The sequence below is a fragment of the Zophobas morio genome, unplaced genomic scaffold, assembly GCF_036711695.1.
Source record: "Zophobas morio isolate AGI-343-1 ecotype UQ-CSIRO unplaced genomic scaffold, CSIRO_AGI_Zmor_V1 ptg000008l, whole genome shotgun sequence".
NCBI classification, from domain to species: domain Eukaryota; kingdom Metazoa; phylum Arthropoda; class Insecta; order Coleoptera; family Tenebrionidae; genus Zophobas; species Zophobas morio.
In genome coordinates, this window is record NW_026972113.1 from 2,392,111 (window position 1) to 2,419,609 (window position 27,499).

The window sequence follows — 27,499 nt, forward strand, 5'->3', positions numbered from 1 at the left end:
TCCGACGTTATGCAACGTCATCATCGACAGTCTGCAAATAATCTGAGATGATTGATTGCTAACAGCAACTTGGTCGAGATTAAACATTCACGAGTGAAACCGCCATTCATGGACTTGGGCGATTAGAATCAACTAGTGGATTTGCGCTAAGCACCATTGATCGGTGGGTTTTTATCTTTCTGTGTGTACCAACATTACCAACCACGAATGCAAGACAAAACAAATTGACACTCAAGATGCTAAAATACTTTCAAATTAGTTCTAAAAACATAGAGGTTCCCAAAGTTCTTTTAGTCACTTTAGGAAGCAAAGCATAGATATTTTTTAACTCCTTTTAGAAATAAAATACCAACGTCGTTACAAATTCTTAAAAAAAAACATTTCTTTCAAAACTAACCTCCATGGATCTAGAAAATTCTTCAAACTTTTTTGGGATGACAATATCAGAGAACCCCGAGATTTTTCACAAATAACTCCAGAACCCTACAAAGTTCTTCTAAATTAAAAAAAGATCTAGGGTTCTTAAGATTCCTTCAAACTTTTTTCAAGATAAGAACAGCAGGAACTCCCAAGATAAATAATTTCAAAAACAAACAAGACGATAACAGCTGGGACCCTCAAGATTCTAAAATTTTCCAAAAAAAGTTATTAAAATTGGTTTAATCGACCGAAAATTGGTGTCAAATTCTAGATAATCTTTCGGTAGTTCGATTTTGAAATCACCGTCACGATATCTGGTCCAATAAACACGAGAAGTGAATTCAAAATTTCCAAAAATTTTCCAAAAAAGTGATTAAAATTAGTTTAATCGACCGAAAATTGATGTCAAATTGTAGATATTCTTCCGCTAGTTATGATTCTCAAATCGCCGTCACGATATCTGGTCCAATAAACACGAAAAGTGGATTCAAAATTTCCAAAAATTTTCCAAAAAAGTGGTTCAAATTGGTTTAATCGTCCAAAAGTTGGTGTCAAATTGTAGATAATCTTCTGTTAGTTACGATTCTGAAATCGCCGCCGCGGTATCTGGTCTAATAAACGCGCAAAATGAGTTCAAAATTTCCAAAAATTTTCCAAAAAAGTGGTTAAAATTGGTTTAATCGACCGAAAATTGGTGTCGAATTGTAGATGATCTTCCGCTAGTTACGATTCTGAAATCGTCGTCCCGATATCTGGTCTAATAAACGCACAAAATGCATTCAAAATTTCCAAAAATTTTCCAAAAAAGTGGTTAAAATTTGTTTAATCGAACGAAAATTGCTGTCAGATTGTAGATAATCTTCCGCTAGTTACGATTGTGAAACCGTCGTCACGATATCTGCTCTAATGAACGCGATAAATAAATTCAAAATTTCCAAAAAAGTGGTTAAAATTGGTTCAATCAAACGAAAATTGGTGTCAAATTGTAGACAATCTTCCGCTAGTTACGATCATGGAAGCGCCCTCGCGGTATTTGGTCTAATAAAGGCGCAAAATGCTTTCAAATTTTCCAAAAATTTTCAAAAAAAAGTGGTTAAAATTGGTTTAATCTACCGAAAATTGGTGTCAAATTGTAGATAATCTTCCGGTAGTTACGATTCTGAAATCGTCGTCACGATATCTGGTCTAATAAACGCGCAAAATGAATTCAAAATTTCCAAAAATGTTCCAAAAAGTGGTTAAAATTGGTTTAATCGACCGAAAATCGATGTCAAATTGTAGATAATCTTCCGCTAGTTACGATTCTGAAATCGCCGTCACGATATCTGGTCCAATAAACACCAGAAGTGAATTCAAAATTTCCAAAAAATATCCAAAAATTTGCTTAAAATTGGTTTAATCGACCGAAAATTGGTGTCAAATTGTAGATAATCTTCCCCTAGTTACGATTCTGAAAGCGCCGCCACGGTATCTGGTCCAATAAACACGAGAAGTGAATTCAAAATTTCCAAAAATTTTTCAAAAAAGTTGTTAAAATTGGTTTAATAGACCGAAAATTGGTGTCAAATTGTAGATAATCTTCCGCTAGTTACGATTCTGAAAGTGTAGTCACGATATGTGGTCTAATAAACGCGCAAAATGAATTCAAAATTTCCAAAAATTTTCCAAAAATGTGGTTAAAATTGGTTTAATCGACCGAAAGTTGGTGTCAAATTCCAGATAAATTTCCGCTAGTTACCATTCTGAAAGCGCCGTCGCGGTATCTGGGCTAATAATCACGAGAAGTGAATTCAAAATTTCCAAAAATTTTCCAAAAAAGTGGTTATTATTGGTTTAATCGACCGAAAGTTGTTGTAAAATTGTAGATAATCTTCCGCCCGTTACGATTCTGAAAGCGCCTCCGCGGTATCTGGTCTAATAAACGCGCAAAATGAATTCAAAATGTCCAAAAATTTTCCAAAAAAGTGGTTAAAATTGGTTTAATCGACCGAAAATTGGTGTCAAATTGTAGATAATCTTCCGCTAGTTACGATTCTGAAAGCGCCCCCGCGCTATTTGGTGTAATAAAGCCGCAAAATGCATTCAAAATTTCCAAAAAATTTCTAAAAAAGTGGTTAAAATTGGTTTAATCGACCCAAAATTCGTGTCAAATTGTAGGTAATCTTCCGCTAGTTACGATTCTGAAAGCGTAGTCACGATATCTGACGCCCAAAATGAATTCAAAATTTCCAAAAATTTTCCAAAAAAGTGGTTAAAAGTGGCTTAATCGGCCGAAAATTGGTGTCAAATTCTAGATAAATTTCCGCTAGTTACCATTCTGAAAGCGCCGTCGCGGTATCTGGGCTAATAATCACGAGAAGTGAATTCAAAATTTCCAAAAATTTTCCAAAAAAGTGGTTAAAGTTGGTTTAATCGACCGGAAATTTGTGTCAAATTGTAGATAATGTTCCGCTAGTTGCGATTCTGAAAGCGCCGCCGCGGTATCTGGGCTAATAAACGCACAAAATGAATTGAAAATTTCCAAAAATTTTCCAAAAAAAGTGGTTAAAATTGGCTTAATCGGCCGAAAATTGGTGTCAAATTGTAGATAATCTTCCGCTAGTTACGTTTCTCAAATCGCCGTCACAATATCTAGCCCAATAAACACGAAAAGTGAATCCAAAATTTCCAAAAATTTTCCAAAAAAGTGGTTAAAATTGGCTTAATCGGCCGAAAATTGGTGTCAAATTGTTGATACTTTTCCGCTAGTTACGATGCTTAAATCGTCGCCGCTGTATCTGGTCTAATAAATGCTCAAAATTAATTCAAAAATTCGAAAAATTTTCCAAAAAAGTGGTTAAACTGGGTTTAATCGACCGAAAATTGGTGTCAAATTGTACATAATCTTCCACTAGTTACGATTATGAAAGCGCCGCCGCGGTATCTGGTCTAATAAACGCGCAAAATCAATTCAAAATTTCCAAAAATTTTCCAAAGAAGTGGTTAAAATTTGTTTAATCGACAGAAAATTGGTGTCAAATTGTAGATAATCTTCCGCTAGTTACGTTTCTGAAATCACCGTCACGATATCTGGTCCAAAAAACACGAGAAGTAAAATCAAAATTTCCAAAAATTTTCCAAAAAAGTGGTTAAAATTGGCTTAATCGATCGAAAATTGGTGTCAAATTGTAGATAATTTTCCGCTAGCTACGATTATGGAAGCGCCGCTGCGGTATCTGGTCTAATAAACGCGCAAAATGAATTCAAAATTTACAAAAATTTTCCAAAAAAGTGGTTAAATTGGTTTAATCGACCGAAAATTGGTGGCAAATTGTAGATAATCTTCCGCTAGTTACGATTCTGAAGTCACCGTCACGATATCTGGTCCAATAAACACGAAAAGTGTATTCAAATTTTCCAAAAATTTTCCAAAAAAGTGGTTAAAATTGGTTTAATCGACCGAAAATTGGTGTCAAATTGTAGATAATTTTCCTCTAGTTACGATTCTGAAATCGCCGTCACGATATCTGGTCCAATAAACACCAGAAGTGAATTCAAAATTTCCAAAAATGTGCTTAAAATTGGTTTAATCGACCGAAAATTTGTGTCAAATTGTAGATAATCTTCCCCTAGTTACGATTCTGAAAGCGCCGCCGCTGTATATGGTCCAATAAAGGCGCAAAATGCATTCAAAATTTCCAAAAATTTTCCAAAAAAGTGGTTAAAATTGGTTTAGTTGACCGAAAATTCGTGTCAAATTGTAGCTAATCTTCCGCTAGTTACGAATCTGAAATCATCGTCGCGATATCTGTTCTAATAAACGCGCAAAATTAATTCAAAATTTCCAAAAAATTTCCAAAAAAGTGGTTAAAATTGGTTTAATCGACCGAAAATGCGTGTCAAATTGTAGATAATCTTCCGCTAGTTACGATTCTGAAATCGCCGTCACGATATCTGCTCTAATTAACACGAGAACTGAATTCAAAATTTCCAAAAATTTTCCAAAAAAGTGGTTAAAATTGATTCAATGGACCGACTGTGATAGCAATAAATTTGCAAGAAAAATTCAAATTTTCCAGGCAGTTAGTTAGCTAAAAGCTCTACTAAAAAAAATACGCATTGACATAATGTCCCGAAATTTATTTAAGCAGGTATATTATATCCTTTTCCATCAGCGTTTTAAGAGAATCAGAAACACTCAACTGGGATTACAAAAAACAATTTAAAAGTTTTTGTTCAAGTTTTATGGAACAACGACGAGTAACAATAACAATAATTTTATTAATTCTCTCCTCATTCCATTCTTCATCATAATCAAACAATCGGACTAAATCTAAACGTTTGTTTTTCTTGTTTCAGGTAAGACCTGTGGCTGCGACGACGCCTCGTTCAGGTAACCTCAATCATCCCCGTTTCAATTTTTCCCCGATTTTCCTCCCCCGCAATCGTATCGCGAATAAACTCAAGCTGACGTTTGCTCCCACCCCGCCTCCCACCCCCAGCTTCCATCCCCATCCACCGAAATTTTATCGAGTGTTATTTGCGGCATTTGCTACCGTCAGAGTGCCGAAACCGGAACTGCAAATCCCAAGCGGTTCTCGAGAATATCGAACACATTCGTAGCACCTTAAGTTTTGGCGAGAAATAGCCCATTTATAATTCACAAGCAGGAGCTCCAGCCCGTATCGACTTTCCTCTCCAGCAGGTTGCACGCACTGGGCTCAAATAAATTCATTTGAGAAGAATGGGTCATCGTCCTTGTTTCCCTTCAACGAGCACGATTTAGCGAACATCGATCGCAGATTTCATTAAAACTTGATCAGTTTTCCAGACGAAACAAAAAAGGGAAACGGAAGATTGTTGCGCGCTTCCTAGACGATGTCGAGAATTACGACTTCCGCCTTTTTTCGTGTAGATTCGACTAACCCACTGCGATGGGTCTTGTTTTCGGCGTTTCCGTGCTGCTTGACCAGCGGACCTCATCAATCTTGATCCCCGTGGCGATTGTAGCCGTTTATCGATGATGATTCTGAAGAGATAATGGCGTGTTACAGTGCCGGCTCGAAACTGTTTAACGGGAATCGGCCGCAGAATGGCTTGATGGGCGGTTTGGCGAACTGGGTTAAGGCTATGGATTGAACTTGACTGAAGTTCTTGCAGAGTTCGGAACTTATTTGTTGGCATGATAATGTGAAAATGGAAAAACCAGGGCGACTTACAGTCTCGAGGTTTTTGTTATTTTTACTTCCCGAGCGTAAGCAAAGGAAGTATTGTAATCGAGTCCGTCGGCCGACTCTCTACTTTTACGTTTTCTCGATCTTTCATGACCCCTAGAAGACGAAGAAATAGGTCTCCCATTTCCCTCTGTCTGTCCGTCTGTCCGTCTGTCCGTCTGCCGTCCCGGATTTTTATTAGACAGATAATCTCCGAAAGTACTCGACCGATTGTTGTGAAATTTTGTACTTATATTAAGAATATCATGTAGATGGTAAAACGCTAACCAAAATTTGTCTAATCATCCCCACCACTAATGCGATGACGTCACTTCAAAATTGTACATAGTAAATGGGTTTTCAATTGTATAAAATAACATAGTCCTACACATGTAGTTTACAACTCTGAATCGACTTTTCACCCGAAACGTCCAGATTTTTGGAAAAAAAATCAAAATTATAAAACAACATTTTGAAATTTAATTTTTAATCTGCTAACCAGAATGCTTTGAAATGTTGCAGATGTTTTAAGGCTATAAAGAGCATCATAAATCTTTAGTCAAAAAATATTTGCTTATCCCCTCCAAAAACTTGATGACGTCAGCTCGAAAATTTGCCGAATAAATCATATCTAAAATGTACAAAATATGATCAGTCTGTACTTGTGATCTATCACTCCATTCATATTTTTTGGATTTGCATATACAGGGTGATTCAAGAAAATAAATGAAAGCGTAAATTTATTTTACTGATTTACTCAGGAACTACAAAACCGAATGCTTCGAAATCTTGAAGACATTTTAAAATTATCATAAGCATGGTAAATTTTTGATCAAAACGTATTTGGTCGTCCCCCCTAAAAACTTTATGATGTCACCACAAAATTTTGCTGAAAAAATCCTATCTAAAATGTACAAAATATGGTGAGTCCCTTCTTGTGATTTATCATTCCATTCAAATTTTTTCGATTTTCATATACAGGGTGACTCAAAAAAATTAATGAATGCGTAAATTTATTTTATTGATTTAATCAGGAACTACAAAACCGAATGCTTTGAAATCTTGCAGATGTTTTAAGGTTATAAAGAGCATAATAAATTTTTAGTCAAAATATATTTGGTTATCTTCTACAAAAAACTGATGAGGTCAGCTCAAAAGTTTTCCGAATAAATCGTATCTACAATGTACAAAATATGATGAGTCTGTACTTGTGATTTATCATTCCATTCATATTTTTGGATTTGCATATGCAGGGTGACTCAAAAAAATTAATGAAGGCGTGAATTTATTTTATCGATTTAATCAGGAATTACAAAACCGAATGTTTTGAAATTTTGGGAATATTTTAAAGTTATTATAAGCATGGTAAACTTTTGTTCAAAATGTATTTGTTCATCCCTCCTAAAAAAATTGATGACGTCACCCTTAAATTTTGCTGAATAAATCCTATCTAAAATGCAAAAAATATGATGAGTTTGTACTTGTGATTTATCATTCCATTCATATTTTTTAGATTTTCTTAAGAGGTGGTTCAAAAAAATTAATGAAGTCAATTTATTTTATTGATTAAATTAAAGGCAACACTTATTATTAGTATTACACCCCAACCAACCCAATTTGGTAGACACAAAATTTGTTAAAGGAAAAACTCGGTTGAAATATAAGGGTAGCACGCTTATTTACATCGACTTTAACATTACAGACCTGCATTTGTTTTATGCGTTCACTTGATTCCGCGAATGTCAAATAGGCATGTTTATAATCAACCAATTGTGAATTTCACCGTCAAGAATTAAAATAAAACACAATGTTTTATATAATAAGCGGAAGTCGAAGCAATAAAACCGATGGTCGTTTTGTTTACAGTTTCTCTGTTTGACTCTCACGTATGCTGTTACGCCTGTCATCTTAAATTAAGAATGTTTATACATACACGATTTTCAGTTGCCTCTGATACGTAGGTATACGTGAGTAAATTGTTTCGTTATTTTATTGATTATTACAAATCAATATTCAAACGACCCAATTCATTTTCCCGAAAATTTGAGAATATAATAATTTTATTCTTAGTATTACACTACATCTATCCCAACTGATATACGTGTCCTTGCAAAAATGTTGATGACGTCATCGCAATTTTTTTTTAAATTCCCACTACAAAAATGTAATGAGAAAAAAAACACAATAGGCATGCAGTCGTCAAGTTTCCGACAGCGAGGGAAGTACTGTCTAAACTCTTTAGACCAATTTTTCTTTTTGGTGAGGGTCAATTCAAAACAAAAAACACGTATAATTGCATTTGCTATTAAACTTGGTATTTACTACGTTGTGAGTTTAGTTCAGTTCAGTGAAATACGACACACCCCATAAATCAATTTGTTCTTCATGCATTTTTCAGACGTGAAGGTTTATCACAATAACAACGGGACTATGAAGCTGAATAAAAAATTAAAAAAGAGTCCACAAATCGATAACCGGGAGACACAGCGGTGCTAGTTTACGTCATACAAATGGCAAGCAATTTGTTGCCTAGTTCATGTTTATTTGACAGCGCATAAAACTCGCAGTGCATGTTCACAAAGAATATAAATAAAATTCTAGAAGTGGCATCAATTAAAAAATAAATTCTACTATTTTTTAAGCGTTTGCATCGTTGGTGACAATTAAATTGTCAGCAGGGAATTTATGGTGTTGCCAACATAAATCACCAAGAGTGAATTTTCACTAAACAAATGTAACAGTTTGAAATTTGCAACCTTTCTGCTGAGACGCATCTATAAACAATTGTAGTCGTTACAGAACAATGGAGGTTTCATCTTATTTTCAATTATTATTTATTGCTTCAGTAACCCGATGTTTGATTAAATCGAATCATTACGAATAATTATGCGGAAACTTTATCAGATCTGATCTGATCGATGCGAAATGTCAGAGCATAAAGAAACGTGGAATTCGCATAAAACTCAAGGCGGATTCATAAACCCCATGTACACGATTACGTGATTTTATAACATTTTGTTTAGTGTTTTACGACTAATAATAATAATAATAATAGTGCTTTATTACGCCGAAAGATGTAAAGGCATTACATAAAGTACATAACAAAATATTAACATAACAATTCATATTAACATAATAGTAACAATTTGCGACATTCTTTCTTGAAGGCGTTGAGGGAGATACCAAAAAACTCTAAAGTGTTGCATTCGTTAGCAATCATCAAAACGCTATTTAGAGGCGAATGTAATGCATAATTCGTTTTATGAACTGGTATAAAAAACAGCCTAGGCGTACGAACCTTACGGATTGACACATTAAGACCTACCAACGCTAGCAATATGGGGGCTTCAATTAAACCATTTAATAATTTAAAAAGAAAACATAGTTTGTGATACTTACGACGATTTTCTAGTGTATGTACTGACAGATAAGATGCAACAAGGTCTGTATCTGCTAACACAATACCATCACCACACAACTTATATTTGACATATTTTAAAAGTTTGACTTGGACAGCTTCAATTCGGCTTATGTGAGTGATATAAAACGGTGACCAGTTGACACAATTGAATTCCAATATCGATCGGACTAACGAATAGTATAATATCAGAATGGTTCTGATGTTACTGAAGTTCACCGTCCACCGCTTTAAACACCTCAAAAGTTTTCTACCTCTAGAAACAACATATTCACAGTGACTGACGAAAGATAATTTAGTGTCTAAATAGATACCCAAATCCTTGGCATTGCTAACTATGTCTAGGGGCGTATTTTCTAGTAGGTACAATGGAACTGTGGGACGACTTTTACGACTAAAGCACATTGCTTTGCATTTTTTAATGTTAAGAGACATATGATTGAGTTTACACCAATCGTTAAGACATATAAGATCATTTGTCAAAGTATTTATGTCATACATGGAATCAATCTTCTTATATAACTTCAAGTCATCTGCATACAGTAAGGAATTTGAGTTGAAATTCAAGCAGATATCGTTAATGAAGATATTAAATAAAAGTGGTCCTATAACCGAGCCTTGAGGAACTCCAGATGTTGATTCGTAGGTAGATGACTTGAACTTCATTAATTGTACAAAATGTAGACGATGACTGATATAAGATTGAATCCATGAAAGTAAAGGATCACGAACGCCGTAGAGTAGAAGTTTGTGTATCAAAATGGTGTGATCAACAGAATCAAAAGCCTTGTGGAAGTCTGTGTAGATGCAGTGAATTTCCGAACCGTCCTCAATTGCATTAAAAATATCATTTATGTATACAAAGAGATTAGATTCAGTTGATCTACCAGAACAAAAACCATGTTGTGACACACTGATTACGTTTCTAAAAGAATCACTTATGAAACTGGACACAATGTTTTCAAAGATTTTCGATAGAACTGAAATTATACTAATCGGTCGATAGTTTTCAATGTCTTGCTTATTGCCAGATTTAAAGATTGGTACCACACGTGCAGATTTCCACAAGTCAGGAAATTTTCCCGAACTTATTGAAATAGAGAAAATTCGTGTTAGTGGTATAACCAATGAATCTCTGCAGTTATAAAAAAATGTTGGAGGTAACTCATCTGGCCCAGCACCCTTGTTTAAGTTTAGAGCATTAAGTTCTCTTGCTACCAAATCTTCCGTGATATGCACAGAGCTGATGTCAACAAATGAGTCAATTGTGTAAGGATAGTTATAATTACTACTACTGCTGGTATTATTAGTATATACGGAAGAAAAAAAACTGGCAAACGTATCAACTATGTTTTGAAACCCGCAAACATCAATACTTTTATAAATCATTATATTTGAAAAGTCGCAACTGTTTTTTACACTCTTAATAAAATTCCAAAAATGTTTTGGGTTAGAGTTGATTTGAGATTCGGTGTTCTTAATAAATTTGTTGTAACAGCTAGCGATTTCTTGTTTACATTTGGCTCTAATTAAACTGAAATTATAATAATCTCTGATATCACGGCTTATTTTATAACGACGATGTAATTTGTTCTTCTCAATCACTAACTTTCTAGTTTCATGGCTAAACCAAGAGGGAAAATTTTTACTTTTAGATTTCCGGATTGGTATAAAATTATCACAAATGAAATACAAACACTGGTAAAAGTCATCTACAATATCACATATGTCATTATCGCTACTAATAAAATCCCAGTTAAAGTTAAACAGGAAAGAATTGATGGCATTATAATCACAGTTTCTGAAATCACGATAGGTATCACAAAATGTATCACCGTAATAATTACAGTTACAGTCAGATATCACAAATTTAAGAGGTGGATGAAACTTATCCACCTTTACAAACTCACCAGTACGACTTACAGTAAGACTATCACAGTTGGAAAAACAAAGGTCAAGAATATTATTATTGCAGTTGGCAATATTGTTAAATTGACAAAGATCGCATGACGCAAAATTGTAGCATATAAGAGTCTCTTTTTCTGATTTAATATTAGTTGGAGTCAAACCTATTGTCTCATCATCTTGAATCCATTGTATGCCAGGCAGATTGAAGTCTCCTAGAACAAAAATCGTAATACCAAACATACGTTTAAAATTTGACAACAATCGGTCTGGTAGTTTCGGAAAAAATCGACGCAAATTACATACAGACAGAAACGAGATATACATTTTAGTACTTGCCAAGATAAGACTGATCTTGGAAAATGACGTACACTCGAAGAAAATAGAGGGTGGGTGGGCGGGGCTACTACTTGCCAAGGTTAGGCTGGTTTTGGCAGATGACATACCTTCTAAGAATATAGAGGGCGGGTGGGTGGGGCTAGTACTTGCCAAGATAAGACTGATTTTGGGAAAGACGTCTCAACAAATAGTAAATGTAGCAATTTTTTTTATTGATTAAATCAAAAATGGTACTTTATCGTCACACTGTGTGTCTCAAAATTGAAATATTTGTCTCCATTAAGAAGTTGAACACAAAATTTATTCCGAAAATTCTACTGAAATACAACTTTATCATTTTTTTGAACTTATGGAAATTATCGTACAAAATAAAATTTACAGAATCAAATATGTACTTACTTTAATGTATGGTTTTTGAGGGAGCAAGGCAAGTTGAAGAATAACTTTGGATCCAAAAAAATTGGCCATTCGCCAAATGAACAATATTACAATATTACCTAAACTTACGCTAGTGCCTACTGTAATGTTTCTTTGACGTTTCATGGCTCCTAGAACATGAAAAAGTAGATCTTCTTTCCGTGTTTGTTGGAGATTCCATCTCCAAAACTAAGTACACTAATTGCTGCGAATTCCTAGACGTATTTGAAGAATATCGTATACATGGTAAAATGTAAACCAAAATTTAATCTTGATTTGATTGATTTTTAATCACCCCCACCAAAAATTTTCTGACGTCATCTCAAAATTCTCAAAATAACTTTGTAGTACGATATGCTCGTTTATTTATGGTTCTATAAAGCATCATAGTTTTTAGAACTGTTTATACAGGATGTCTCAAAAATAGTGAATGTTGCAATTTTTGACGTCCCGTCGGCCGACTCTCTACTTTTACGTTTTCTCGATCTTTGCTCATACAGGGTGTCTCAGAAAAATTAATGATTGAGTTGTTAAAAAATAAATATCTAATCAGATTTAGAAATTTGACTCGTTACTATGGAAATATGCAATTTAACACCTTTTAGTTTTTACAAGTTTAGTATGGGCAAAATCACTCTTTTCTTAGCAAGTGCTAGCCCCGCCCACCCTCCCCCTATTTTCTCAGAGTTTATGTCATCTGCCAAATCACTCTCATCTTACCAAGTAGTGCCCCGCCCACCCACCCCCTATTTTTTCACAGGATATGTGATTTGCCAAAATCAGTCTTATCTTACTAAGTACTGCCCAAGCCACCCGCCCGCCCTCTGTTTTTTCAGAGGGTATGGTGTTTGCCAAAATCAGTCTTATCAGAACAAGTGCCAGCCCCACCCACCCGCCCCTATTTTCTCAGAGGATGTCATTTGCCAAAATAAGACTTATCTTAGCAATGACATACGCTCTGACAAAATAGGGGGCGGGTGGGCGGGGCTAGTACTTGGTAAGATAAAACTGATATTGGCAAATTACATATCCTCTGAGAAAATAGGGGGCGGGTGGGCGGGGCTAGTACTTGGTAAGATGAAAGTGATTTTGGCAGATGACATATCCTCTGAGAAAATAGTGGGCGGGTGGGCGGGGCGAGTACTTGGTAAGATGAGAGTGATTTTGGCAGAAGACATATCGTTTGAGAAAATAGGGGGCGGGTGGGCGGGGCTAGTACTTGGTAAGATGAGAGCGATTTTGGCAGATGACATATCCTCTGAGAAAATAGGGGGCGGGTGGGCGGGGCGAGTCCTTGGTAAGATAAGACTGATTTTGGGAAAGATATCTCAACAAATAGTAAATGTAGCAATTTTTTTATTGATTAAATCAAAAATGGTATTGTTATCGTTACACTGTGTCTCAAAATTGAAATATTTGTCTCCACTAAAAAGTTGAGCACAAAATTTATTCCGAAAATTCTACTGAAATACAACTTTACGTGCTGTTTATCATTTTTTTGAACTTACAGAAATTATCGTAGAAAATAAAATTTACAGAATCAAATATGTACTTACTTTAATGTATGGTTTTTGGATCCAAAAAAATTGGTGTAAATGTATTTAGACACAACTTCCCTCGCCCTTGAACTACATTGTAAAATTTGATTTAGCGAAATGTCATTTATGTTACAAAAAGCCGAATAAGTTAAAAATATGGGTCATGCCAATCACATTGTAAGAAAAAAAGGCAGGCCACAAGACTTCTGGCGGATTCATAAACCGCAAGTACAGAAACATGTTATTTTATAAAATTTAAATACCATTTACCATGCAAAATTGGATGTGACGTCAGGCAGAAATGGTAGATCTATTTTTTCATACTCGTGAAGTCGTGAAACATTAAGAAAACACGAAAGTAGCCATTCGCCAAATGAACAATATTACAATATTTCCTTAACTCACGCTAATGTCTAATTTAATGCTTCCTTGACGTTTTGTGGCTCCTAGAACATGAAAAAGTAGGTCTTCTTTCCGTCTGTCTAATCATCCACACCAATAATGTGATGACGTCATTTAAAAATTTTGCCGGATAAATCCTATCTAAAATGTGCAAAACATGATCAGTGTGTGATTTATCACTGCATTCGTATATTTTAAATTTGCTTAAACAGGGTGACTCAAAAAAAAAATTAATGAATGCGTGAATTTATTTTATTGATTTATTAATTAGAAACTCCAGAACCGAATCCTTTGAAACCTTGCAGATGTTTTAAAGTTATCATAAGCTTGGTAAATTTTTTATCAAATTGTATTTGCTCATCCCCCTTAAAAAATTGAAAACGTGCAAAATATGATGAGTCTATACTTGTGATTCATTTTTAATATACATACAATTAACATTTTTTGAATTTGCTCATACAGGGTGTCTCAGAAAAATTAATGACTGAGTTGTTAAAAAATAAATATCTAATCAGATTGAGAAATTTAACTCGTTACTATGGAAATATGCAATTTAACACCTTTTAGTTTTTACAAGTTTAGTATGGGCAAAATCAGTCTTTTCTTAGCAAGATAAGACTGATTTTGGCAGATGACATATCCTCTGAGAAAAAAGGGGTGGGTGGGTGGGGCTAGTACTTGGTAAGATGAGAGTGATTTTGGCAGATGACATATCCTCTGAGAAAATAGGGGGTGGGTGGGCGGGGCGAATACTTGGTAAGATAAGACTGATTTTGGCAAATGACATATCCTCTCACAAAATAGGGGGCGGGTGGGCGGGGCTAGTACTTGGTAAGATGAGAGTGATTTTGGCAGATGACATATCCTTTGGGAAAATAGGGGGCGGATTTTGCCCCTATTAAACTTGTAAAAACTGTGAAATTTAAAGGTGTTAAATTGCAAAGTTCCATAGTAACGAGTTAAATTCCTAAGTCTACCCGAAATGTGCAAAATATGATGAGTTTTTACTTGTGATTTATCATTGCATTTATATTTTTTAGATTTGCTTAGAGGTGGCTCAAAAAAAATTAATGAATGTGTCAAAAACATCAAAAATGGCTCTTTAAGAAAAAGGTAAACTCAGCCCCGCTCACCTCTTTCTCTATTTCATTTTTTATTTTTTATTGTTTTAGAAATCCATGTATATTTTTCTTATTCTTTGATGTATCATACTTTAATATTTGCAATAAAATTTTGTATTTATGTAATTGTTATTTTTCTGCAGAAATTTAACATATTATATTAACAAAAGCTAAAAAAAATCGCAAACTTGCTAACTAAGATTTTAGCACGAAGTAACTAGATTTGTGAATTAATTGTGTTAATAATTTCACCAACAGCCGTTTTGACACAAAAATTAAAATTTTTTACCACAACTTTTTAGCAAAATATGACATCAATGAATTAAAAAAAAAAATCTTACAAAAATCTGTAAAAAATGTATAGTGTGTTATTAAAGAAAAATCGAATGTGTTCAGCATATTTAAAACTAATTAATCTGACGTCACACAATACTATACTCTAAAAAATAAAAAATTGGTCAAGGTTATTTCGACAGAACCTCCATCACCACTGAAGTACAGCCAAAAAAATTAGACTTTAATTTCGTTTTATCAATTTTTTCTTTCTTCGATTTTTCGATTTGCAATTTTTCCATTTTTAAATTTTTTATTTCTTCGATTTATAGATTTTGCAATTTTTATATTCATAATTTCTCGAGTTTTCAATTTTTCGTCTTTTCAGTGTTCGGATTTTATCATGTCTGTTATTAAATTTTTCATATTTTCAATTTTTCGTATGAGTTTCTTTTATTTTCTTTATTTTTTCAATTTTTCGGATTTTCAAGGTTCTCATTTTATAATTTTTCTTTTCTTCAATGTGAAATTTTTCAGTTTTTGGGTTTTCGTTTCACAATTTTAGATTTGCATTTTTTCTGGCTTCGAATTTGAAAATGAAAAACTGAAAAATTACAAAACAGAAGGGGCAAAAAATTAGGAAATCGAAAACTTAAAAAATCGAAAAACAGTGAAATTACAAGATCAAAACATCGAAAAATTGAGAAATCGAAATAGCCAAAAACCGAAAAATCCAAATTCGAATAGTTGGAAAAGTCGAAAAACTGGAGCAATTTAAACACTGAAAAATTCAAAAATCTAAAATTTTAAAATCCTTAAAATTAAAATACCCGAAAATTGGAAAATTACCAAAATCGAAATGTTGAAAAATTAAGAAATCAAAAACTTGAAAAATCGGGATATCTAAAACTCAAAAAACCAAAAAATTTAAAAAATCGAAAACCAAGTTGTCAAGAAATCGAAAAACTTAAAAATCGAAAAATGTAAAATAGAATAAAAGAAGAACTGAAAAATCAAAAATCTAAAAATCTGAAAAATTGAAAAATCGAGTGTTCGAAAAATTTTAAAAAAATTAAAATATTGAAAAAGTGTAGATTCGAAAAACTGAAAAATCGAGAAACTGAAACACCAAAAAATCCAAAATTGAAGAATCGATAAACCTAAAATCAAGAAATTGAACAGAAAGAACGAAAAATTGAAAAATCGAAATATCGAAAAAATGGAAAATTGAAAACTGGAAAGTCGAAAAATCGAAAAACAAAAAAATCAAAATATGGAAACTTCGAAAAATTGGGAAACTGAACAACCGAAAGATAGAAATCTCGATAAATTGAAAACTATAAAAACTGTTCTTGTTACACTATATTTGTTTGCAATAAAAAGTTGAACGCAAAATTTGTCAAGAAAATTAAAACAAGTGGAAGAATAAATTTAGACCCAATTTTTCTAGGTGGACACATTGTTAATTTGTATTAAAAAAAATGGTCTAAGTTAACACATAGATAATAGCAGTTACAGTGTAAGAAAAAAAAGTGTTCTGTGAACGTTCTATTACATTGTTATAAAAAGTTATTACGGAATTTTTATTTATTTATTTATTTTTTCTTTTAATCTGATTACTTTGGGTAAAGCCTCAAGGCGGATCCATAAACCCCAGTGCAGGAGGATGTTATTTTATGGAGTTTAAATAGCATTTACTATGCAAAATTTTGACCTGACTTGGGGATGATTAGACAAATTTTGGATAGCGTTTATATACGTATAAAATTTGACGACAATCGGTAGGGTAGTTTCGAAAATTGTCTACCTAAGATACAGGATGTTTTCTAAACAGGCAGCAAAAATTCATCGGGTTATTCCTTGGCTTATTTTAAGATTTGTTTGCTCCTCGATTATCCGAGTTCTTAGGTTTTTTTCCAAAGTGGTTTCAAATGGCCCCATGAAACATAAAAGTAGCCATTCGCCAGATGGACCCTACTACAAAACTTCCTTACCTTCCGCTCTGGAAGTAACCGATTAAAATAGTGCCACAGTACACTTAAGTTGGAATAAATTTCGTTATACCGTGTGATTCGAAATGACTGAGTCTTTTTAGACAAAAATATGATCTTTTCTTGCGTTTATGTTGGCACAACGGAAGTAACAGTGTGACAGATCCGTCTATGGTGACATGTGATAAATTTAGGTTATATTTAGGATACATTCTGCAAATCAAAAATTGCGACAATCTGTAAGTCTTGACAGCTGTTAACAGGAAATTCTTGAAAACATTATACCAATTTCAACTAAAAATGTGTCACATTACGGGACTTCATATTTATTAATATAATATGTAAAAATCATAGTATGAACAAAGCTGATCAATTGTAGAACGTTTTAAAAGTGGCGCTTTTTTAAAACAAAGTCTCAAACGTCATTACTGAATAAATTGTGAATATTTTAATACTATAACAATCCACCAGCAATCGCATAATGGCATTAACATAACCTTATTTTTTTTCAAATTTGACAACTCCTGGGATGAGTATAGATTTGAAATGGATTATACTTGACGTTCTTTGTATTATAAAATTTCTAACGTTAAAAACCACCCGCAATTACAATTCTAATAAAAAAAATCACACTCAGACAACTGTCGATTTTATTGAACAATAGCAACCTGATCACGCTCCACAGTGTTAACCACGAAGATTCACATGTTTTCTTAATACTTCATCGTATTGAAAATTACGAAAATATCACCTACCAATACTTAATCATATCCTAACTCGGTCAGTGATCGCGTCCCACCTTATCGTCACAAACCATTAAATTAAACCTTATTGCTACATTAAACAAATTACAACTTAAATCGTCCTTCATTAAAGTACAATTAAAGCTACCTACAATAAATAAACAAAACCGCCGTCCTATGACTTTAACGCTTCCTGCAGCTTTTTCCTCGCCAGAGCCACCCTGTCCTCCTGTCGCTTAATGTCATCGTCTGAAATATTCACGGCTTGCACTAGCGGTTGCTTAGGGTCCAGAAACACCCCCGGGTTCTTCTCCAGCGCCGACTTGCTGCCGGTCTGTCCGGTCACCGGCTGCGTGGACACGTGCAGCGCCGTCGCCACACTCTGGATAATCGTCTCTTCACTAACATTAGGCCCCACGGGCTTGAGCCCCTTGGGCAGCTCCATGGCCTCGAACTCCGTCCCGTCGAGGTCGCAAGCCCGCAGCCCCTCCAGCCGCTTCTCCCAGATGAGCTGCTTCGGCTTCTCCTGGTTGCCGTTCTTGTAGTCCGATTTGACTTTGCTTTCTTGGGTTTTGTACACCGTGACCGGCTGCTTGAAGATCGAGGCCGTCTGCCGGATGGGGGGCACCAGGGAGGCGTCGTTGCGGACGCCGCGACTGTAGTACATCACGTCCACTTTCCCCACCGAGAGCCCCGTTTTTCGCAGCATGTCGTCGCGCTGCCATCGCTTGGGCAGAGCGGCACACTCGTATTTCGTTTTTTCGATCGTTAGACTCATTTTTGTGGTTTTGGACGGTGTCGAATTGACAGCGTACACAAAACACAGCTGACGTGCAATGCCAACCGAACGGTACTAAAACGAAAATCACTAGCGGTCGGTAAGGTCGTTCGCTTTATCCCCACCGAAGCGCGGTCGATAGATGCAGTGGCGCCGGCGGGTTCGAATAATCGGTTTTAATTATTAATAATAAAGCCATTAGGTACTTTCTCTTAAGCGAAAACTACTAATTGTTCGGAATTATGTGCCACCACTGGAAACGAAAAGTTGTATTCGCACACGAAAATCACCAGAAATGGTTTGACATGTCACGCGCCGTGTAGTTGGTAGCACTGATTTTAAAATGACACCCCGTGAACCCTCAATTTGTCTTAATAATTTTAAATTTTTTATTATTGAAATGTTCGATTTCGTTGAATTTGAATTTTTTTACACAAGTTTTTTTTTCTGAAAGTAAGAAAATTTGAATCCAGGACGCGAAAGAACCACTTGAGCCCAATGGACTTGAAAAATAACCCAAAAAGGCATCGTTTGTTTTGTCGTAGTTTTTTACAGGGAAACTTAAATGAGTTTTGAGATATTTTTGAATTAGGAATGAACACACTTTTTTTTTAAATGAACCGAAAGTTCTACTCATTTTTTGCATTTTATAGTCTGAGTAACAAATACATCATGAAAAAATAAAAATAGAAATTTTTAATTAATGACCTTAATCACTATTAGTTCGAATCTTGTAACACAACTAAGCGAAATAAAACCCGCAGGTACTTGATTTTATACCGGGTGACTATATTAAAGATTGAAACAAATTTTTGTGTTGGCAATACTGCAAACAGCAACATGTCAGTTCATAGCTGTCAAATTTAAATTTAATTTTTCATTTTTTCAACTTTTCTAGATTTGCAATTTTTCGATTTGAGTTTCTCAAGTTTTTAATTTTTAATTTTTCCATTTGCAATTTTTCGTTTGAGTTTTTTATTTTCTTTGTTTTTACAATTTTTCAATTTTTCAATGTTTTCGGTCCAAAATTATTGAATAACAGCTTGACTTTATGTTTTTTATTATAATATTTCTTGTTCTTTGCGGCAAAAAATTGTTGAAAAAAACTATGTATATTATATAAAAAAAAAAAACAAAAATTAAGCCCCACCCACCCGCCTCGATCTCAATTGTGGTGAGTTTTTCAGTCCTAATCAGAAGAGGGGCGGAGTTTAATTGCAACATTAATATTTCTTTTAAAAACATATTCCATATTGTATTTTCTTGTACAAAAATGAAGATTTTGCAACTAAACTCCGCCCTTTAGCTGACGATGAATAAAATATTCATCGCAATTGAGAAGGGGTGGGTGGGCGGGGTTTATATTTTGTCCATGTTTTCTTAATATACCACGTCTTCTTTTCTCAACAAGAAACTGAAAATATGTTTAATTATCTTGTTGTTGAAAGAAAACTCCATATATTAAAAAAAAAACCAAGATTAAGCCCCGCCCACCCGCCCCAGTCTCAATTGTGAAGAATTTTATATGGTAATTTCGTGTAGAGAATTGAGGATTTTGCAACAAAACTCCGCCCTTCAGCTGACGATGAATAAAATATTCATCACAATTGAGAAAGGGTGAGTGGGCGGGGCTTATATTTTGTCCATTGTTTCTTAATATCCGAAGTCTTCTTTTTCCAATAAGAAAGCGAAAACATGTTTAGCTATCTTGTTGTTGAAAGAAAACTCCATATATTAACAAAAAATCGAAGATTAAGCCCCGCCCACCCGCCCCAGTCCCAATTGTGATGAATTTCATATGGTAATTTCCTGTAGAGAAATGAGGATTTTGCAACAAAACTCCGCCCTTCAGCTGACGATGAATAAAACATTCACCACAATCGAGAAGGGGTGGGTGGGCGGGGCTTATATTTTGTCCATTGTTTCTTAATATACGAAGTCTTCTTTTTCTAATAAGAAAGCGAAAACATGTTTAGCTATCTTGTTGTTGAAAGAAAACTCCATATATTAAAAAAAAAAAACAAGATTAAGCCCCGCCCACCCGCCCCAGTCTCAATTGTGAAGAATTTTATATGGTAATTTCGTGTAGAGAATTGAGGATTTTGCAACAAAACTCCGCCCTTCAGCTGACGATGAATAAAATATTCGTCACAAATGAGAAAGGGTGAGTGGGCGGGGCTTATATTTTGTCCATTGTTTCTTAATATACGCAGTCATCTTTTTCCAATAAGAAAGCGAAAACATGTTTAGCTATCTTGTTGTTGAAAGAAAACTCCATATATTAAAAAAAAACACGAAGATTAAGCCCCGCCCACCCGCCCCAGTCTCAATTGTGATGAATTTCATATGGTAATTTCGTGTAGAGAATTGAGGATTTTGCAACAAAACTCCGCCCTTCAGCTGACGATGAATAATATATTCATCACAATTGAGAAAGGGTGGGTGGGTGGGGCTTATATTTTGTCCATTTTTTCTTAATATAGGAAGTCTTCTTTTTTTCAATAAGAAACCGAAAACATGTTTAGCTATCTTGTTGATGAAAGAAAACTCCATATATTAAACAGAAAAACGAAGATTAGGCCCCGCCCACCCGCCCCAGTCCCAATTGTGATGAATTTCAAATGGTAATTTCGTGTAGAGAAAAGAGGATTTTGCAACAAAACTCCGCCCTTCAGCTGACGATGAATAAAATATTCGTCACAAATGAGAAAGGGTGAGTGGGCGGGGCTTATATTTTGTCCATTGTTTCTTAATATACGAAGTCTTCTTTTTTTTCAATAAGAAACCGAAAACATGTTTAGCTATCCTGTTGTTGAAAGAAAACTCTAGATATTAAAAAAAAGGAAGAATAAGCCCCGCCCACCCGCCCCGATCTCAATTGTGATAAATTTTTCATTCGTTGTTAGACCGAGAGGCGGAGCGTAATTGCAAAATACATATTTGATTTGAATGAGTTTGTCTTACGCTCGGGAAGCAAAAATCACAATTACCCAGTATTTAACCTAGAACTAGATTTCTGTCTTCAAATCCAGCTTATAAAGTCCCTGAATAACTTCAGTGATTTTTGTTTTGGGGTTTAAACTCAAGACAAAAGTTAGGTAATTCACAGCATACGTCAAAAATTTAAACAATATTTTTTTGGTTTTTTGTATTTTGGTTAGCAAGTATTACCAACATGAAATTTGAGTTGCACCAGGAACATTTAAACCATCCGATGAATCGCTACTTTCATGTTTTCTGGATTTTTTATGACCCCAAAAGTTCGAAAGAGGTGGGTCTCGCGTTTAGGTCTGTCTGTCGTCGGTCTATGTCGATTTCAATGAGACATATAATTATATAATCTCCTAAACTACTGAACTGATTGTTTTCAAAATTTATATATACATAATTTAAGAATATCGTGCAAATGATACAATACTAACCCAAATTTGTCTAATTATTCCCACGAACATTTTGATTTCGTCACCTCATCATTTTGCAGAGTAAAGTTTATTTAAATTTTATCAAATAATCTGCTCCTGTACTCGTGGTTTATGAATCCGTCTTGAATTTTATAACAATTATTTTGCAACATTTTTTTATACTGCGGCTGGTATTGTTTTACTTGTAGGTGTCATCATAAAATAAATAAAATTTTGCGAAATCAAATTTTATATTTTTTTGAAAAACTGGATTTGTTTCTCTTTTATGTCGTTCTTCCATAATTTCGAGCTACATGGGCGTTGACGACCAAAATAAAATCCAAACATCTGGAATAAGGTTGTTTTTTAGAGACGATTTTAAAAGAAATATCAGCTTCACAAGTCAAATTTATACAAACGTTTTATTGTATGTGGCGTACGTCATAAAACATTTCCCTACTGGAAACTACCAACTGAGTCATAAAATTTTCACGCCGACGTTGATGTCTGTTTGAAAGATCCTGCATAAGCACCTCTGAAAAATAAAAACATGTAAAATATGTTACTAAAGCAGAAAGAAAACTGCATCCCTGGACGCATATGTAATAATAATTTGAGACGACGTCACGAGTGCTTTGGAGGGGATAACTAAATAAATTAATCGATTTTGCTTTTATGGAACGGCTCATTACGGGTTCCAGATTACCACAATTTATTGCATCACTGCTGCAAGCTTGTGAAATTGATGGCTTTGTAACACACTAAAACATCAATACCATTGTAACTGAAAAGCGCATACGCCAGTTAACTTCATTAAGTTTCCATTACACCCATAAATTAGTGTAAGACACGTTTAAATTACCCAATTAGCTCAGCTAATCGTTCGTTATTCCTCTAAAAACCAAGGTCCGCAGCGAACCCTTAAAAAACGTTATTTTAACCAACATTGTTTATTGCTTACAGTTTATAACCGCACAAAATACCATCAAACCCACAGACAATTACGAAACATAAACCATATGTGGCTGAAATTGCGTGAATATAAACTACACTTAGCGTCAAGCTTCTCCTCATGGTATCATATTTCTTTGTGAGTGAATTTTATGTCTGCAACGGCCATTATGACAATCACAATTTGAAGTCTGCATCGTCGTGGTCTCATTTTTATTGCAGATAGGTTTTATTTGAAGCACACCTGCGCCTCGTGTCGCTTCAAAGAGAAGGGTCTTCTCCTTCACCTTTTTTAAATATCAAACGCTGGATGCTTGCAACAGAAGAGTGCGACTGACAATTATGGCAGCTGATCAAAGAAAGGTTTTCTCGAGCCCATTAATAATATTATTAATAATAATAATATAATAATATATAATCATATACCCTCCACCCCTCATTGGGAAACACGGTTAAATTATAAAATTAATAACATTAGAAAACAACTAGGTCAAATAACACAGTACTTTAGATCGACTTTAGAGGAGTTAAAACACCACATATCATGACTTGTATGCATTCGATACTGACCAACAATAATTTTCATATCAAGTTCTCAATATTCAAATCCTGAAAAATTGAGTATTGAAAACTTGAAAAATTGAGAAATCCAAGCATCAAAAAATAGTAAAATCGAAAAATGTAAAATTTAAAAAATCGAAAAATTGAGAAATAAAAGAAAAGAAAAATCAAAAATTTAAAAATTCGAAAAATTGAAAAATTAAAAAATCGAAAAATTGAAGAATTGGGAAATCGAAACACCAAAAAAATCAAAAAAACAAGAATCTAAAATTCAAAAATCAAAAAATTGAACACTCGAAAAGCCAAAAAGTCGAAAAATCGAAACATCGGAATGTTCAAAAACTGAAACATTGAGAAATCAAAACATCAACAGTGGAGGAGTCAAAAAATCAAAAAATTAAGAAATCAAATTAGACCAAAATTGAAAAATCGAAAAGTTAATAATTGAAAAATTGAAACATTATAAATGAAAAAAAATCGGAAACCGAAAAATTGAAAAATCTAAAAATCGAGAAATTGAACGATCTAAAATTAAACAACTTAAAAATCGATGAATTGGAAAATCAAAAAATCTAAACCGAGAACTTGAAAAATCGAATAATCGACAAATCAGAACATCAAGGAAAACCAAAAAATCAACGAAAAATCTAGAACTTAAAAATTGAAAAATTAAAATACCTATCGAAAAATTGAAAAACCGAGAAATCGAAACATCAAAAAATGGAAAAATTGAAGAACCGAAACATTGCAAAATCCCAGAACTGAAATACTGAAAAACTGAAAAATGGAAGGAAAATTGAAAAATCGAAAAAGTGAAAAAATTCAAAACTGAAATCTTGAAAAACTGAAAAATGGAAAGGAAATTGAAGAATCGGAAAAGTGAAAAAATCCAAAACTGAAACATTGAAAAATTCAGAAATCGAAAAATTGAAAAATCACGATTGAAGAAAGAATTGAAAAATCGAGAAATAGGGAAATGGGAAAATCAAAAAATCAGTTAAACGAAAAATTGAGAAATCGAAAAATTTAGAAACGTCAAATTGAAAACTGAAAAATAAAAAAATTAAAAAATCGTAAAACTGAAACATCGGAAAATTGAGAAATCGAAAAATGAAGAAATTCGAGAAACCGAAAATATGAAGAATCGAGAAATCGAAGAATCGATAAATTGAAAAATCCCAACAGTAGTATGTCGGAAAATTGAGAAATCGAAATCGAGCAAATCTGAAGTATCGTAAAGTTAATAAATTGAAAAACTGAAAATTAAAAAAAAAATCGTATCAAAAACTATAAATTCAAAAAATCGAGAAATTGAACAATAAAAAAATCAAAACATTGAAATCCCAATAAGTTGATAAATAGGAAAATTTAAAAAACAAAAATTTTAAAAATCCAAGAATTGAACAACAAAAAAATCTAAGCCCGAAAACTCAGAAAATCGAATGATCGAGAACTCAAAACATTAAAGAAAACAAAAAATCTAAAATTTAAAAATTCTACAAATTGAAAAATCATGGAACTGAAAAATCGAAAAGTCGAGATAGTGAGAAATCTAAAAACCTGAAACTTTAAAAACTGAAAAGTTAAAATATCGAAAAATTTAAAAACCGAGAAAACAATATCAAAAATTTGAAAAATTGAAGAAACGAAAAATTGCAAAATTCCAAAGCTGAAATATTGAAAAACCTAAAAATGGAAGGAAAATTAAAGAATCGAAACAGTGAAAAAATCCCAAACTGAAACATTGAAAAATTGAGAAATGGAGAAATAGGAACACCAAAAAAATCGGTCTAAAGAGTTTAGACAGTACGAGAGATTTTTTAAAAATAAATAAAATTTGTTTTTATTTTTTTATGTACTTTAATAATTTATTAGGAGTACATTTTTCATCACCAAGATTTGCATATTTTTATTATAAATATATTTTGAAAATGATCTCTCGGCAAATGAAAACATATACGAGCACTTTTTTCGAATAAACAATGAAGGGAGAAGTTACTGGACGTAGGGCTTTTTTACAACACCTCCTTTCTGGGATAAGTAGTCGATACACTTAGCTACTTATACGTGTTAAACAAAAGCTGTATTTTATATATTTTTTATTATTATTATAAATATGTTTATTAGTTTTATTAATTAACAAAGTAAAAGATATATTAACAATAATATTACAATGAATTTTTAGTAATCATGTGTATTGAATTCAGGATCCTGAGTGCAGTAAAAATATTATAGTTCCCCAGTTTTAATTCGGTTTTATGAAAGGATCTCATTGCGTATAGACACATTATTATTTAAACAAATTGTACCACTAACAAACATTTAATGACTCTGCGCCCTGTAAAAAGTGATGTTTTATCCATGTGCGAATTTTCAAGCGATCCTATGATGGTTATGACTCAAAAAACTTGAAAAGAAAACATACAATGGTGCTTTTTTTACGATATTTCTCAGCCATATTTTTTTAGTTGATTGAACTGGTCTCTGCGCTCTAGAATATGAAAAAAGCTGAAGTTTGATGTATGATACATCTATATTAATATCATTTTTTCATACAAAAAACCAAAAAAATGTTATACCTCGTCTAGCGAGTCCCCTTAAACATTACAGCTAACAGACCAGACATCATACTTATCAAAAAACACACAAACGAAGCCATTCTCATTGACATTGCTATTCCTAACACAAACAACATTATTCAAACATACCACACCAAGATTTCAAAATATCTACAATTATCGATAGAAATGAAATCCTAAGCTATATATAGCTTGCTATAATTTTAGCCCATATTAATTAACGTAGACAAAACGATGCATAGTTCGCTTTCTTTGATGCCCGTATTGCCAGTAATTGCTTTTCAATAATGGAATTAATTTAGTGTCCAGTTTTAGCCAAGATAGAATTCGCCGCCTCCAGTGACGAGGCTGATTACAAGGACACGCCGGAGGGCTCTATTGATTCGTTTGGTGCACTTGGCGCGAACTTTTTGCGAAACTGCAGACTTCATAATCTAAGCAAAGATAGCTCCAACTACCGGTGTGTAGTCGAGTAACTTTTGCATAAAATAACACTCCTCCCCCGCGGGTCGCCTCAAAAGGCCCCATTATAATAAATTCAGCCATTCGAAGCATTACTTCATCAGATGAATATTCAGTTTAATTAAATTTCCACGAGTCGCGCATAAATCGCATCCCACTTCTGACGCCGATATTGTACTCTCAAAACATGAGGTGAAATACAACCGTCTGCAAAATGAAAAAACCGTTTCATATAAACCAATTTATGATAGCGCTCGCTTCAAAGTAGCGGCCTTGTCGTAATAATGCAAGGTCGTATATTGAAAGGCTCTTGCTCTTTGAGAAAAAACTCCACTATAATCTCGCCGCGCTCCGCAACTTTCTACCTGGGTAAAAAGCGAAGCAATTATAAAATTCTAACACGTTCGCAGTACGGAGATCCGGGGTGGAATTTAGAAAGTAAATCAATTAGGAGAAGAATTCGGTCGAGAGGGATGTTTCGAGGGCGGGTTTATGCAAAAAGGGCAATTACGGGGCGGCGTTAACCTATGGATTGGAAAAGGTACGACAGGTGAAAATATTGCAGCGGTATGTCAGCAGGCAGGTCTCGTTATACTCGTTAAGATATGTTATAGCACGAGCCTACATTGGCGCTTCTAGCGGCTTTGAAAATTATCTCTTTGTAGCTACTGTATTTATTTCTTGCCCAAGGAGTGGCTGACATTACCCCACACAACAGATGGCGCCAAAAATGGACAATCAAACCGACCACAATTCTCTAAAATTTCCACTATATTTTAAATTGTTGTTTAGACTTTGTATTAAATAAATATCACTGAAATCCACTTTATAAAAAAAAAAATTGCCCCATATTATATTCTATACCCTGTCTTTGCAAAACAATCAGCTTTTGATCCATTCCATTCACGTCACCCCATGAAGTTTACAATTAAAAATCCATTTAGGCCAATAAAGAAAAAACGTCAACTTTAACCAGAAACCGTGTATTCCACTTTCGCCACGCGATCT

At 33.9% G+C, this 27,499-nt stretch overlaps 2 protein-coding genes across 2 annotated transcripts in view; one reads left to right on the forward strand and one right to left on the reverse strand.

Annotated features, from left to right (window-relative positions):
• The window catches only part of LOC135125014 (uncharacterized protein), a 226,340-nt gene that overhangs the window by 178,295 nt on the left and 20,546 nt on the right, over positions 1-27,499 (forward strand). The gene's annotated exons all lie outside the window — the stretch shown is intronic.
• Positions 17,649-18,623, reverse strand: LOC135124739 (methyl-CpG-binding domain protein 3). Its single transcript, XM_064049948.1, has one exon. It carries the CDS (start codon positions 18,535-18,537, stop codon positions 17,935-17,937), a length of 603 nt encoding a protein of 200 aa, XP_063906018.1. The 5' UTR covers positions 18,538-18,623; the 3' UTR covers positions 17,649-17,934.

Coding starts and splice junctions, on each gene's coding strand:
- LOC135124739 (XM_064049948.1), bottom strand. CDS start 18,537: ATGAGTCTAACGATCGAAAAAACGAAATACGAGTGTGCCGCTCTGCCC.